The 13,754-nt window shown below is 42.3% G+C and overlaps 1 protein-coding gene across 1 annotated transcript in view; it reads left to right on the top strand.

Moving 5' to 3' along the window:
* The first annotated feature begins 3,241 nt into the window (after positions 1-3,241).
* Positions 3,242-13,754, top strand: part of Ndufs4 (NADH:ubiquinone oxidoreductase subunit S4) — a 103,004-nt gene continuing 92,491 nt past the window's right edge. The window contains exon 1 of the mRNA XM_006979437.4: positions 3,242-3,398. Within this exon, the coding sequence (XP_006979499.1) occupies positions 3,301-3,398 (98 nt within the window). The 5' untranslated portion in view covers positions 3,242-3,300. The remainder of the gene's footprint in view (positions 3,399-13,754) is intronic.

The raw sequence follows: 13,754 nt of genomic DNA on the forward strand, positions 1-13,754 counted from the left end.
CTTCCCCTCCTCCTCCCCCTCTACCATTGCTCCCCTTCCCTTCCTCCACCCCTAGACACTTTTCTTTCTCATAAGGAATTTCAGACCCCACTTTACCCTGGACATGATCATGTGTTAGCGGCAATACCTCTTCAGGGAAAGCAAGTATACCAGACAGCAGTTTTGGTCTTTATGCTAGGTCTTTATGTAGGTTCCACCAACAAAGAAGGGGAGGGGTAGGAAAAGTCCGAGACACATTTTCTACTTTCTGCCATGATATTAAAGCAACAGCTGTGATCTGAAGGCCCAGGGGATAATGAGGGAATTGGCAAGGAAGAGGACTCAAGTGAGCGACAGCCTGTGGTGATAAGACAGAAAAACTGCCAGTGAGTATAGTGGAAGCAGGCTGGAGAGGAAGATAGAAAATAGCCTGGCCTGGGCAGATCAGGTATTTTGTCTGTTACCCAAGAGCAATAATAACCCACTAGAAGATTCTAAATCAATGTTATATAAATTGGAGGCCAGGATTTCATAACTCAGGATGGACCATGGTAGACATTTAGGTGAAAGTGAGAATAAAATTATATAGCTCGATAATTTGTTTTATTTTTTTTTATTTCTCTTTATTAAGAAATTTTCTACTCACTCTATATACCACTCACAGATCCCCCCTCCTCCCTCCTCCCATCCTCCAGCCTTCCCTCCCAAGCCACCCCACATTCCCACATCCCCCAAGTCAAGGTCTCCCATGGGAAGTCAGCAGAGCCCGGCACACTGAGCCTAGGCAGGTCTAAGCCCCTTCCCACTGGACAAGGCATCACACCACAGGCACTGGATTCCCAAAAGCCTGCCCACGCATCAGGGACAGATCCCGATCCCCCTGCCTGGGTGCACCCCAAACAGTTCATGGCTCGGTAATTATTGTAAGTTAAAAAAAAATCTTTAGTTGATCAATATTTATTGCAGCATTAAAACAATATTCCCAGAGGTAAGGAAAAGCTCCTAGAGACGTGATCTTCAGGGCTGGAGAGATGGCTCCGTGGCACATGGCAGCTCACAACTGTCTGTAATCCAGCTCCAAATGATTTGACACCCTCCCACAGACATACATACAGGCCAAACACCAATGCACATAAAGTAATAATAAACCATAAAAGAGAAAATTGATCTCATTTCTCAAAGGATTTTTTTGCTCTGGCTTCACAAATCAGAATTTTCATGAAGGGCTAAAATTTACAAAATGAAAAACAGAAGAGAAATAAATCTGGAAATACAGAAATGTCTGGGGGTGGTATTGACATTGTAGTATAGTGGTTAGAACAGTGAAGGTCGCGGCATATGAGCAAACTTGTAGGACGCAGCATAGAGAATGCCAAAGTTAAAGACTCTAGGACAGAGGCGTGGCTGATACATTCTGAAATACATACCAAAGAGCCTGCTGCATTTGGAGTGTAGCAATTGATGGGAACAGAGTAAGGAGTGAAGTCAAGAGTCTTTTCTCCCTCCAGACCAAACCCAGGCACGTCTCCGTGATAAACAAATGTACCACTGAGCTACATCTCAGCCCCTACATAGGGCTTTACATGTCAGAAGAAACTCTCTGGCTTTTCTACTGAGGGACTGAGCTAGAAAGCCCTTGGGGTGTTTAGTAGTAGAAAAGAAGGGAATTGCTTGACTTCCGACCCAATAGCTTTGACTGCCGTGTGGAAGCAGATTGAGGGACAGTGAATGCAAACATCCCTGCAAAAGGGGACTGTGGTTTGGATCGGAGTACTGCCAGGAGAGGGAGGGGAAATCTTCAAATTCTGGATAGATTTGAAAGATTGAGGCAAAAGGAGAAATGAAGAACCATTCCCGGAGATGGCTAGAGAGCGCAGTGGTGTAAGTACTTGCCACCAAGCCTGTGACATGACTGGGAATGAGAAAACTGACTCCTGCCAGTTGTCCTCTGACCCCCACAAGTAAGCTGTGGCACATGTTCACATGCCTACATATATCAATAAATACATTTAAAAAGAATCATGCCAAGTATTATAAACACCCAAGTTAAGGCTATATCATTATAAAATCAGGGTGTTTTTTTTTTCCAGGCAATCTGTTAAACTTTTACAAAATTAAGAGCTGTCCCTCATCAGTGTTGGGGTATCATTTGAGAAATGACATTGAAAACCTTAGTGGATGAAAGGCTGTACTATCACTTGGGAGGCTGAAGGAGGAAGATTGTTAAGCTGATGTCTAACCTGGGCAACACAGTGAGAGATCCTGTCTCTTCCAAGAAACAAAGAGGCTAGGAATGTAGTTCAGTGATAAACTGCATACTTGCCCTGGGTTGGACCACCAGTCTTTGGAAGAAAGGAAAAGGTTTGTTGAAGTCCCGAGGAGCCAGATAAGATTAGATAGGACTCAAGGCAGTTAAACCTGGTTATTGTCTATAATCTTAGGTTATTGTTCCTTTCAATGGTGACTGGCATGGGATGTATGACAACTGGAAGGGAATGATGGAAATGCTGAGTGAGGGTAATCAGGCTGGCTCGCCCCTTCTGCTGGCCGAGGTTTTTGCGCCACATCTCCAGTGACAACCCTCTATAGGGACACTCTTCCTTCAACCTCAAACCAAAGGTTTGCTAGACATCAAAGGCTTTCCAAGTGTTCCACCAGGTCCTGGGCTACCTACATGTCAGGCAAACCCTCAACCAGCTGAGCTACAACCCCAGCCCCCACCAGATTTCATGTAAACCCATATGTTCGTCTTCTTTTTTTAATCTTTGGCGAGGCCAGATTTTTAGTGTGGAAAATATGATTATTATAACTGCAGACCATCAAACTGAGCGCAGCCTGTTCTGAAGGCTTGCAAACAGAATCTGGCAACACTTTGGGAAAGTACTACTTTAGTTTCTCAAAGACTCAAGGAGCCCTCCGGCTCTTCCAGTGGGCTCAGACTCAGATATTCTGAGTTCTTTGAAAAATTATGAGTTACAGGTGTTTACATTTTTGAAGCATTTTCTTTTGGGCTTCTGAGACTCCGTCTAAATAACCAACGCTACTAACAAGGATTACTTTTTTTTTTTTTTATAAAGGCAACGTTTACACTCACTGAACCTTTTTATTTTTTCCTTTTCTTTCACCCATTTTTCTCTTTTAACTCTTTCAACCAGACTTTTTTTTTTTTTTTTTACTATTTTTCTAAACCCCAATATCAAAAGGAAAAACGCACACTACAGGATTCTGCTTCACGGCGGGCGGCCGCACGGCCTCGAGAACGAAGGAAGTGAGTCCCTAGCGGGGACCCGTCCTCCCATCCTGGCGTTTGCCCGCAGCAAGATGGCGGCGGTCTCAATGTCAGTGGCGCTGAGGCAGGCGTTGTCGGGGAGAAGGGCAGTGGCTGCCGCTGCCGTTTCCGTCTCTGGAGCTCCCTCCAGGTAACCGAATCATCAGCCCGGTCGGGCTCTTTATTCGGGACTCTCAGGTCGTTCCCACTTTGGCGGGGGGCCGGGCCGGCCGGGCCCCGGAGGCGGCCTCGGGGAGCGCGTCCTCGGCTGACCCTTCCCGGGGATGCCCGGAGGAGCTCGGGGCTCCGGCCAGGCGCCCCCCGGGGTCTGGGGTTCTTGGGAGCTCTGGGTCTGCAGCCGCCGGCGAGGGTCTGGGTGGAGGAGCGGGGAACGGGACCTGGGTCCCCCGAGAAGGGGAGGAGCCTGGTCGACGTCTCTCCCAGTGCCCTGCCTCCCTCCCGGGATCACCTGTCTGCCCCGCTGCAGCCCTGGCTGGAAAGGTGAAAGCCCTGCTGCTTTCCCTTCCCTGGCTTTGGTTAATAGCCATGGAGCTTCCAGACAGAAAGGCGGTGCGATTCATCATCCCGCCTACGTGGGAAACTTGTTAGGACTTCGGGGTGGACAGCAGTGTTTATTGGAAGGTGATAGCGTACCTGTTTTCTATCTGTGGTGGGATTGGCACCCCCCTACCTGTGCGTTCCAGGCTTGAGCTATGTATGCCCTCGGCCAGCAAGGTGGCTTTTATTTTTATTTATTTATTTTGTTTGTTTGAGACAGGATCACGCTATGTAGCCCTAGCTGGCCTGGAGCTCAGATCTGCCTGCCAGCAAGACAGTTTTTAAAAAGGTTGAGGGTAGTGCGGTTAAGTTTTCTCAGCTACATTGTTACTGACCCGTCCCAGCAGTTGAGGAATTGTTATTTTGTTACCTTGAATCATTTTTGTCATGACACCCCTCCCCCGCTCCAAAAAGTGAAGCAGTACTTTATTTTACATATTTCTCTGTTGTCCCGAACTTGTTAATAGCTCGCGTATACACATATTAGCGTTTTAATCTACCATATACCATGTTTTATTACTCTTTTCACTCCTGTAAAGCATGACCTTGTATTGTCACCTGCATGCTGTGGAGACTGCACTGAACATTTACACAGAACATGGGAGACTGGGTAAGGGGTGGGAAGAATGTGGTAGTTTTAAAAAAGGGAAAAGTCAGGCATATCGGCGCACGCCTTTAATGCCAGCACTGGAGAGGCAGAGGCAGGCGGATCTCTGAGTCCCAAGCCAGCCTGGTCTACAAAGAAAGCTCCAAGATAGCCAGGGCTATATAGAGACCCTGTCTCAAACAAAAGCAAACCATTAAATTATTTTTAAAAAAGGAAAACAGGGCCTATCAAAATGCTTGTTAACTTAGTGTTAAACTAAATACAAAGGGAATAATACAGAGTTAACATGAGCTGATTAGAACTTTTGAAGGTAAATTTTATTACAGTTTTAAGTAGTGGTTTTGTGGGAAAGAAGAGGTTGCCCTTAGTAAGGTCAGGGGATTTTGCGGTTTTGGGGGACTGAGGATGTAGGTGGGTTGTTAGCGTGCCTACCATTCAGGAGGTACTGGGTTTAGTCTTCAACACTGGATAAATCCATTCTTGGGCACATAAACTGTAATCCCAGCCCTCCAGAGTTGCAAAAGAGGGATGGGGGGTGAAGGGGGGAACATGGACAGGACAGGCGGAGACTGGGGGGCTGTTCTGTAGGCAGCAGCAGAGCAATATATATATATATATAAAATATACAGTCACTGGAAAATAAATGTAGCACTGGTGGAAAGTAAAAAATAAATTTTCAATTAAGTGTTTTTACATATGAGGAACCTAAGAAATACCAAGCAGTTCTCTAAGGTCAAATACTCCAGTGGTTAATTTAAGGCTAACATGGTGGGGATCTAGTTTAGTTCTTTTCCACTTAAACGTTATGGGGGTTAATTTACATACCCTAATACTAATGTAGAGGACTAGAACTGAACACAAATGTAAGGGGCCATTGGTGTATTTCTCAGCAATTAAAATTAAAATTGCTAGTTTAAATTAAGACAGCACTGGATTTTACAAACTGATAGCTATTATTACAGATCTAAACTTAGCAGTTTCTGCTTGTTAAGCATGTTATTAGAGATTTGAAAATAACATATAAATCATATAAGATGACCTTTGTTTCATATTTTAAAAAATTTAAAACCCAGGGAAAACAGTTTTGACCTCACACTATTTTTTTTTTTACATTTTTTTTACCCTAAAGATTTTATGATGTGCATCTTACTTGACAATTATGGTTCCACTCTGTTAATAAATAAAGTTGTCCGGGGGTCAGAGCTATTAGAGCCATAGCAAAAGTGTGGCGGTGGTGGCACACGCCTTTAATCCCAGAAAGCCAGCCTTTAATCCCAGGGAGTGGTGGTAGAAAGCAAAAAGATATATAAGGCGTGAGGACCAGAAACTAGAAGCATTTGGCTGGTTAAGCTTTCAGGCTTTGGAGCAACACAGTTCAGCTGAGAGCTATTGGGATGAGGACACAGAAGCTTCCAGTCTGAGGAAACAGGACCAGCTGAGGAACTGGTGAGGTGAGATAGCTGTGGCTTGTTCTGTCTCTTTAAATAGACTAACAGACAGGAAAAGGAGCCCTCATTCGGGAAGCTGGGACACCGCAGGCGGAAGGGTGAGATTTTGGCTCTGAGCTCTGACCTCTCGGCTTTCTCTTTTGCATTATTTCTGTGTTTCTTATTTAATAAAACGGTTGGTTACATCTATACCACTCCCTTGTTTATATAGAAACTTCTTACAAATGTGTTGAGAATAATGCTCTGAAAAGATTGAGAAGAAAGTTCCAACCCATCTGGGAAATTCAAATGTAAATTTCTCTTTGGGTAATCCTGAAAGAGATTGCCATGGCATAATACTGCCCGCATGGTGTCTGAGTGAAGTGAGGGAAGATGGAGTCAGTAAGGAGAGTGTCGGGAGAGGAGTGGGGTTACCACCTCCTGCGTTAACATTTGGATTCAGTTATGAAGTCAGTGTAAAGAAAAAGTAAAACCGCAGACACGCACTCAGACAGGAGAGAGAGTTGAGTAACTGGTGTGCCAGCTTGTCTTCCCAGCTTGTGTTCTAGAGTGAGCGTCCACCTCCTTGTCTCAAGAGGGTGAAAGCATCGTTATTCACCTGTTCTTGCCCTTACTATAGTGTCCTCAGGGGTTTTCCAGCACACATTCTCTCTATTTAAGGTATGAATCTATCAGTAGAGAAATTGGTTTTCTCTTTCAAAATAGTGACACTTGAGATTGAAGATAATTTCTGTATTGTTAGGTTTTTGTCCATTTTAACATGATCGTGTATGTTTATATCACCTGCTTTCAAATCTCCTCTCAAATTTAGACTAGAGCTTGTGTTTATCTAAAACATAGCTCTGAGGATAGCAGATCCCCAGAGCGTCTTGGTCTCTGTGATAACACTAGGTGTGTGAGACCTTTGTGAAGTCTGTTTTGTGTTCCCAATCTCTGGGTTTATTTTGTGATTTTCTTTCCCACTGTGAAATTGAGCTTGCAGAGACCTCCAGTGATGGGAAAGGAAAGTCTAAATGTGTGAACAAATATTCAAGACCAATAGGTTGGCTACTACTTGATTAAATATTAAATATCTTTGCTTACATTTATTTTGTGTGTGTGTGTGTGTGTGTGTGTGTGTGTGTATTCATGTGGGAAAAGCAGATCTTAAGAGATACCTCAGTGCTGGGCAGTGGTGGCACATACCTTTAGTCCCAGCACCCGGGAGGGAGAGGCAGGCAGATCTCTGTGATGAGTTCAAGGTCATCCTGGAATACAGAGTGAGTTCCAAGACAGCCAGGGCTACACAGAGAAACCTTGTCTCGAAAAACAGAAAACAAACAAAAAACAACAACAAAAGAAACAATAAAAGACATTTCAGTGAGAGCCAGGTAGGCACTAGCCTATATAAATGTGAATTAAAAAATATCTATAATATATATTCTTTTACAATTATTTGCAGCAGTCTGAGTTTAAGATATTCACCTTGAACTCTTAATTTCTGTGTTGAAATTGTTTTATGAATGGTTTTGTACTTAACACATTATGACAAGTATCCTTCTTTTGCATTCAAAATTTAAAAATGGGAAGTGGAAATGAGTGATTTGAGAAAGTTACTCATTGGAACATGAGGACTTCTTTGGAATGAGAACAATTGGCTTCACATGAAGCTTTTAATGAGGCATGGTGGGAAGAGATGGAGCCCCTTGGTTCCTGAGTAACATCTGCTAGAATAGGTTTGGAGATGGTATGAATATAGAATTCAGACAGAACACAGATTGTTCAAATGGAAAAGTTTCTAAAATTTGTCATCCCTTTTATCATTTTTTCCCCCTTTTTGAGACAGGGGTTCTCTGTGTAGTTTTTGTGCCTGTAGACCAGGCTGACTTCAAACTCACAGAGATCTGCCTGGCTCTGCCTCCTGAGTGTTGGGATTAAAGGCGTGTGCCACCACCGCCTGGCTTTGTTTTTTTTTTTGTTTTTTGTTTTTTTTTTGTTTTTAATTTTGTAGTATTTATTCTGAGCATAAACTCAGTGTAGCTAACTTTTCTAACTTAGTAATTCAGCCAGTGTACCAAGGACTTTCCTTACATTGTGTCCTGTGTTTTTTCAGCAACTCGGTGAATTAGGTTGTTCTTGTTTTTTAGGATAGTAGACAGGTACAGAAGAGAAATGCATTAAGTTCTTCTTGGTAGAAAATAGTCTTACTTACTCATCAATATGTTGACTTTTTGTAATGAGAATTATTTCTGATAACAGTAAATTAAAATTTCAGTGTCTTCAGTTTTTCTAAATTTTAGCAAGGTATATTCTTCATTTGAAAAGCTATTTGATCCTCTTGTCTTTTATTTCGATAGTACATCTCTACAGTGGGAGGGATGAATGTTTTGGGCTTTGAAAGAAAATAATTTTCTTCCTGAATTTAGTATGAGAGATTTTTATAGGTGACTTCTTTTTTTTACCCCCGCTTTAAGACAGTATCATTTGGCCAGGTTAGCTTGAAACTCACTGTGTAGCTGTGGATGACCTTGAACTCCTGATCTTCAAGCCTCCCTCCCAGGTGCTGAGAGTGCAGATGTGTGCCACCATGCCCTGCCTTTTTTTAATACTCTTAAACAAAATACATATAATGCATGTATTAAATGTGGTATCCTAAATGTATTTTTTCTTATGAACTTCGGTGATCATTGGAAAAACTTGTTCTGCTTTTTAAAACTATTGAGTATGCTAGCTATGCTTTCTGAGCTTTTAAGTCTGTTTTTTTTTTGTTTGTTTGTTTTGTTTTTCTAATTCTTCATTGATTAGCCTGCTTCCCCCTTAGTAGTTTTGTTGTCTGGAAAACTACGGTGTTTGGGGTTTTTAGTCTCATTAATAGAAGAATTTAAAAATGGACTCGGAGAGACGCTCAAGGACAGTTTTATTAACATTTGAGAGAAAAACTGCACGACAGGCAAGCTATAAATCCTGACAGTTGTTTGGAGCAGGAAGATAGAGAAGGGAAAAAGCCATGTTTGTAAGCAGCCACTCGGTGAAAAAGGGGGGTGGCTTGAGAGAAAGAGTGGGGCCAGGGCGTTAGGGAAAACAGGCCCAGGCTTTGGTCGGTGTCGAAAGAAAAAGAGAAGGAACAGCAGACCGGCCCCGGCCAGCGGCATGGACGTGCTAGCTGATGTACAGAAGCTCTGTGAGCAGCTGCACCGAGGGCTGGGCCACTGGAAAGATAAATACGGTATCTCCTTAAGGGAATACTTATTCCTTAGCATGATTCTTTGTGAATCAGCTTTCCTGAGAGGTGGTCTCTTGGTCACATGTAATTGACTGGATGAACTGTATTAACTTAAAAAATTACGTATTTTTACTTCATGCGTATGAGTATTTTGCCTGCATGTATGTCTGTGTACCACATGCTCACCTGGTGTCTAAGGAGGTCAGTAGAGAGCCTAGGGTCTAATGGATCTGGTGTTACAAGTGGCTGTGAGTGACCATGTAGGTACTAGGACCTGAACCCAGACCTTCTGGAAGAAGCAGCAAGTGCTCTTAACCTCTGAGCCATGTTTCTAGCTCCTGGTTTTAACTCTTAAAGGAAGAGACAATAGAAGGTAAAGTTTTGTTCTTGAAGCGGATCAGAAAGTCAAGTCTACCTAAGGGCCAGAGGTAGAGTTCACTGTTTTGATAGGAAAAAAATAGCTTTCTCTTAATAATCCTTAACAGAGTGGTCTCAAGAACTACTATAACAATATTCCTCCCTCAAAAGTTGAGACTCAAAAATCATTTTGAGGATGAAATTGGGGAGTAAATATAACCCATTCCACCATGATACTCTAGAAATCCAGTTTCAAATGTGTTTCCCAAAAAGGATTCATGTCAGGACCTGAGTTTCCATTACACCTTCATGTAGAGCCTCCAGGCTGGAGTGCTCATTTAGGAGAAATAAAAACTGATTTCCTGGCCTGAAAGCTAAGGTGCTGATTCTGGATGAGAATGAATTGTTTACTTTGGGGGTTCTTGGGTCTGCCTAAGCAGTTTCTAACCTGCCTTCATCATTTTCTCTCTCTCTTTTTATATGGTTGAATACCAAATAACTAAACCTATTAGAATTGTGTGTAGAATTCTGAAGTTTAATGAAACCATGATGATGGCTAAAATTTATTGTCATTGAAATCTGGGGCCAGTGAATTGGCTCAGTGGGTTAAAATGCTTACGTAATGTGACCTGAGTTCTATACCCAGGACCCACGTGGTAGAAGGAAAGAACCAATTCCTGCAAGTTGTCCTCTGACCTCCACACTCAAGCACATAGACATACACACAAAAATAAATAAATATAAAAGAGAGTAAAAGCTTGCACTCTTTTAATGTTGACAGGATAGTGTAGTTAAGACCTGAGTTCTTACAGCTTTTCTTGTGTAATTGCATTGTCTGAAGATCCTAAAAGAATCTGCTGTGACTGAATTGTACAGTAGCCACATTTTTTTTCAGCTGCTTTCATCTAAATATTTGAATATTTTTGTAAACTATTCTGTGTATGTTCTCCTTTAGGTTATGACAAGGGGACAATTCTGTGTAGCAGGAATCTTAAAAGTTCTTATTAATAAAATCAAACCCGAGGCCAGTTATTGGGGTCCATGCTGGTAGATCAGAGAGACAGAACAAGCCACAGCTATCTCACCTCACCGGATCCTCAGCTGGTCTTGTCTCCTCAGACTGGAGGCCTCTGAGTCCTCATCCGGAATGGGTCTCAGCTGAATTACTGCTCAAAAGCCTGAATGCTTAGCCAGCCAAAATCATCTAGTTTCTGGTCCTCATGCCTTATATATCTTTCTGTTTTCTACCACCACTCCCTGGGATTAAAGGCTGGCTTTCTGGGATTAAAGGTGTGAGTCACCATGCTTGGCTATTTCCAATGTGGCCTTGAACTCACAGAGATCCAGAGGGATTTCTATCTCTGGAATGCTAGGATTAAAGGTGTGAGTGCCACCATTTTCTAGCCTTTGTATCTAGTGGCTGTCTGTTCTCTGACCCCAGATAAATTTATTAGGGTACACAATATTTTGGGGAACACAATACCACCACAATTCTGAATTCTGGTTTTAAGTTTATTCTGTCTGTTGAGTATTTTGATAGATAAATGCAGCCTTGAGTTCTTTAGAATTAGTTAACCAAATATAATCTCTTCTTCTTGCCTACATTCACCAGACTTACATAAAAGAAAATAGGATCAGCCTCCAGTTTAGTGTTTTGCTTTTTAAATGTCTGCTGTTCATCAAAATCACCTGTTACTTGCATCTGAGGCATTCATATTCTTTGGCCACAATTTATTGCTTCAGTAAATGTAGGTTTAGGCTTAGCTCTGCAGATTCTGATGGGAAGCTAGGGCTGAAAACTCCTGACTCCCCCCCCCCCCCCCCCCCCCCGCACCTCTCTAAGTAGTTTTAATGTTTTATCTTCAAAGACTTCAAAAATATGGCTTTCTTTGGGAGAGGAATAAGGGAGATTTCCAGAAACAAGAAAACTTCAGTTTTTGCATTTTTCACTCATATACTAATCAGGCGGGGGTGCGGGGTGGGTTAGAGGCAGAGAAGGCATTCTGGTAATGTTGGGGAAAGCAGGCCATGTTACTCCCCTCTAGAGACTTGTTCTTCATTTTGGAAGGGCTCAGGTTTAATATAGCACAGCTGTTGAACTCTGCCCTTCAGAGTTTAAGAAGAAAGTGTCTTGTCCTTTGTAATGGGAATGTGCTTTTTAGGGAGGTGGTCTTTGGCTGGACATAGTTTTTAAGAAAGTTCCTTGCTTTTCTAGAGTTCTTTTGTTTCAGTGATCTCTTAGAATTGTTTCAGCTGAGGTGAGTGCAGATCTTATTGCTTCTGTAGTATGTTTTGCTGGGTCCTTAACAGCCAGGTGAAGAATGATTTCTTTGTGTTTTCTAGGGCTCAAAAATATGTTCTTTCCTTTATTTGGCCACTTCATATAAGCAAAAGGTCCTTGCTTGACAAAAGATCCCGTTCTAGATGACTGTTCAGCAACCCATATGCTTCTCCTAAAAATGTCACTCTGTGTTGATGAGCTTTAAAGTAAATGCAGATGTTTTGAGTCTTTTGAGGACCTCTACTCTTTGAGTGGAGAGAGAACTTCTTTTTTCAAGGGATTTCTTCACTGTACTTAAAGATGAAATTTATACCTTTTGTTTTAGTAGTTTGGAATTTCATTTTAATATCCTTATTACACATAAGTTTTTGAGATATAAAATATACCTCATTTTACAGCATTGAGATCTTGTATTTATTGAACTTTTAAAAAATATGAAACTTAGAGTACTTTGTAGTAATTACCGTTGGGTAGTGAAAAGTGTTAGTTTTTAATTGGAAGAGTGGCCTCTGCCTTCATAAAGGTTAACTTTAGAAGTATAGTTCATAGATTCTTGTCATACTTGATTTGGAAGGAAATTGTTCTCGGGTTGTCAGCCCCTACCCTTTATTTAGTGTAAGAATCTCTGGAGCTTTTGCTGATGATCTGGAGTTTCTGGTGGTTCCGAAAACAGTTTTCTTCACTGTGACAAAATGCCCTCTGGGAATACCAAGGGGCAGCGGGAGTATTGTGACAGATGGTTTCAGTTCATGATGTGCTCCCTCTATTCCTGTGGACCTATGATGAGGCAGAATACCATCGTGGCGGAAGGGTGTGGTGAGGCACTGTTGCTCACCTCATGGCAGGCAGGACTCACAGACTGGAAGGGGCCCTAGCTAGATCCAGTCCCTGAGGGCATCTGCTTCTTCCAGCTACACCCTACCTCCCAAGTTACTAGCACTTTCCAAAATAGTGCCATTAGCTGGAAACCAAGCCCTCAAGACATGCCGGGTGTGGGAGACATTTCACATTCCAACCACAACACACACACACACACACACACACACACACACACACACACACACACACACACACAGAGTTCTTTTATACTCATTGATGAGTGATATTTCTCTTTGTGCTCTACAGAGTAAGTCTTTCCCCTGTGTACTTAACCATCCCTTCCCATAACTAGGCTTAGCTTCTTCAACTTGTTTATTCTATTAAGATGGCCAGATTTCTTTATACTTTCCTGCCTTTTTTTACTCCTTATGATGCTGTGATGGTTAATTTTGATGAGCAGCTTGGTAGGATCAAGAGTGCCTAGGTGATTAGTGAAGCACACTTTTGGATGTGTCTGTGATGGTGATGGTCTTGGATGATTAGAACATACGGATTCTTATAGAGCGTAAGGAATCCTTAGATGGATTCATGTTATTAATACAGGATTAGGAGGTGATGCAAAGAAGGAGGTCTTTAGGGGAAGGGGAAGTCTTTGTGGGTATGTCCTTGGGTCTGTACCTCACCTAGTCACTTTCTATACTGCTGCTTTCTCTGCTTCCTGGAGTGCCATGAATGAAGTGGCTAGTTCTGTCACATCCTCTGCAGCTGTGGCATTTTGCCCAACCTCATGGGGCCATGTGACTCAGAAACTGGGTCAAACAAAAGTTCCCACTTTTAACCTGTTCTTAGGCAAAAGTGATGATAGATGTTTTCTGCTTTGCTAGTGCCTGTGTTTGAACTATGCATTACAGTTTTGATTAAACGTGATTGTCAGAGATTATGTTCAGCGAGCTAATCCATCCTCTCCTTCCCTTTCTCTCTTTCTTAGAAAACAGGTTTATTTAGGAGTACACTACAAGGAGCAGTAGACTGGGCAATAATAAGTGTGCTACCTGAAGTTTCTTCTTATTTCTCTTTAGATTGATTTTTATTTTATGTGTGTGAAGTGTTCTGGTTGTGTGCATGCGTGTGCGCGCGCCACATTTGTGCCTGGTGCCCATGGAGGCCACAAGAGGGATTTTGATACCTAGACTATTTTCAGCTGCTATGTGGGTGCTGGGAACAGAACCTGAGTC

The sequence above is a fragment of the Peromyscus maniculatus genome, chromosome 15, assembly GCF_049852395.1.
Source record: "Peromyscus maniculatus bairdii isolate BWxNUB_F1_BW_parent chromosome 15, HU_Pman_BW_mat_3.1, whole genome shotgun sequence".
Classification (NCBI taxonomy): domain Eukaryota; kingdom Metazoa; phylum Chordata; class Mammalia; order Rodentia; family Cricetidae; genus Peromyscus; species Peromyscus maniculatus.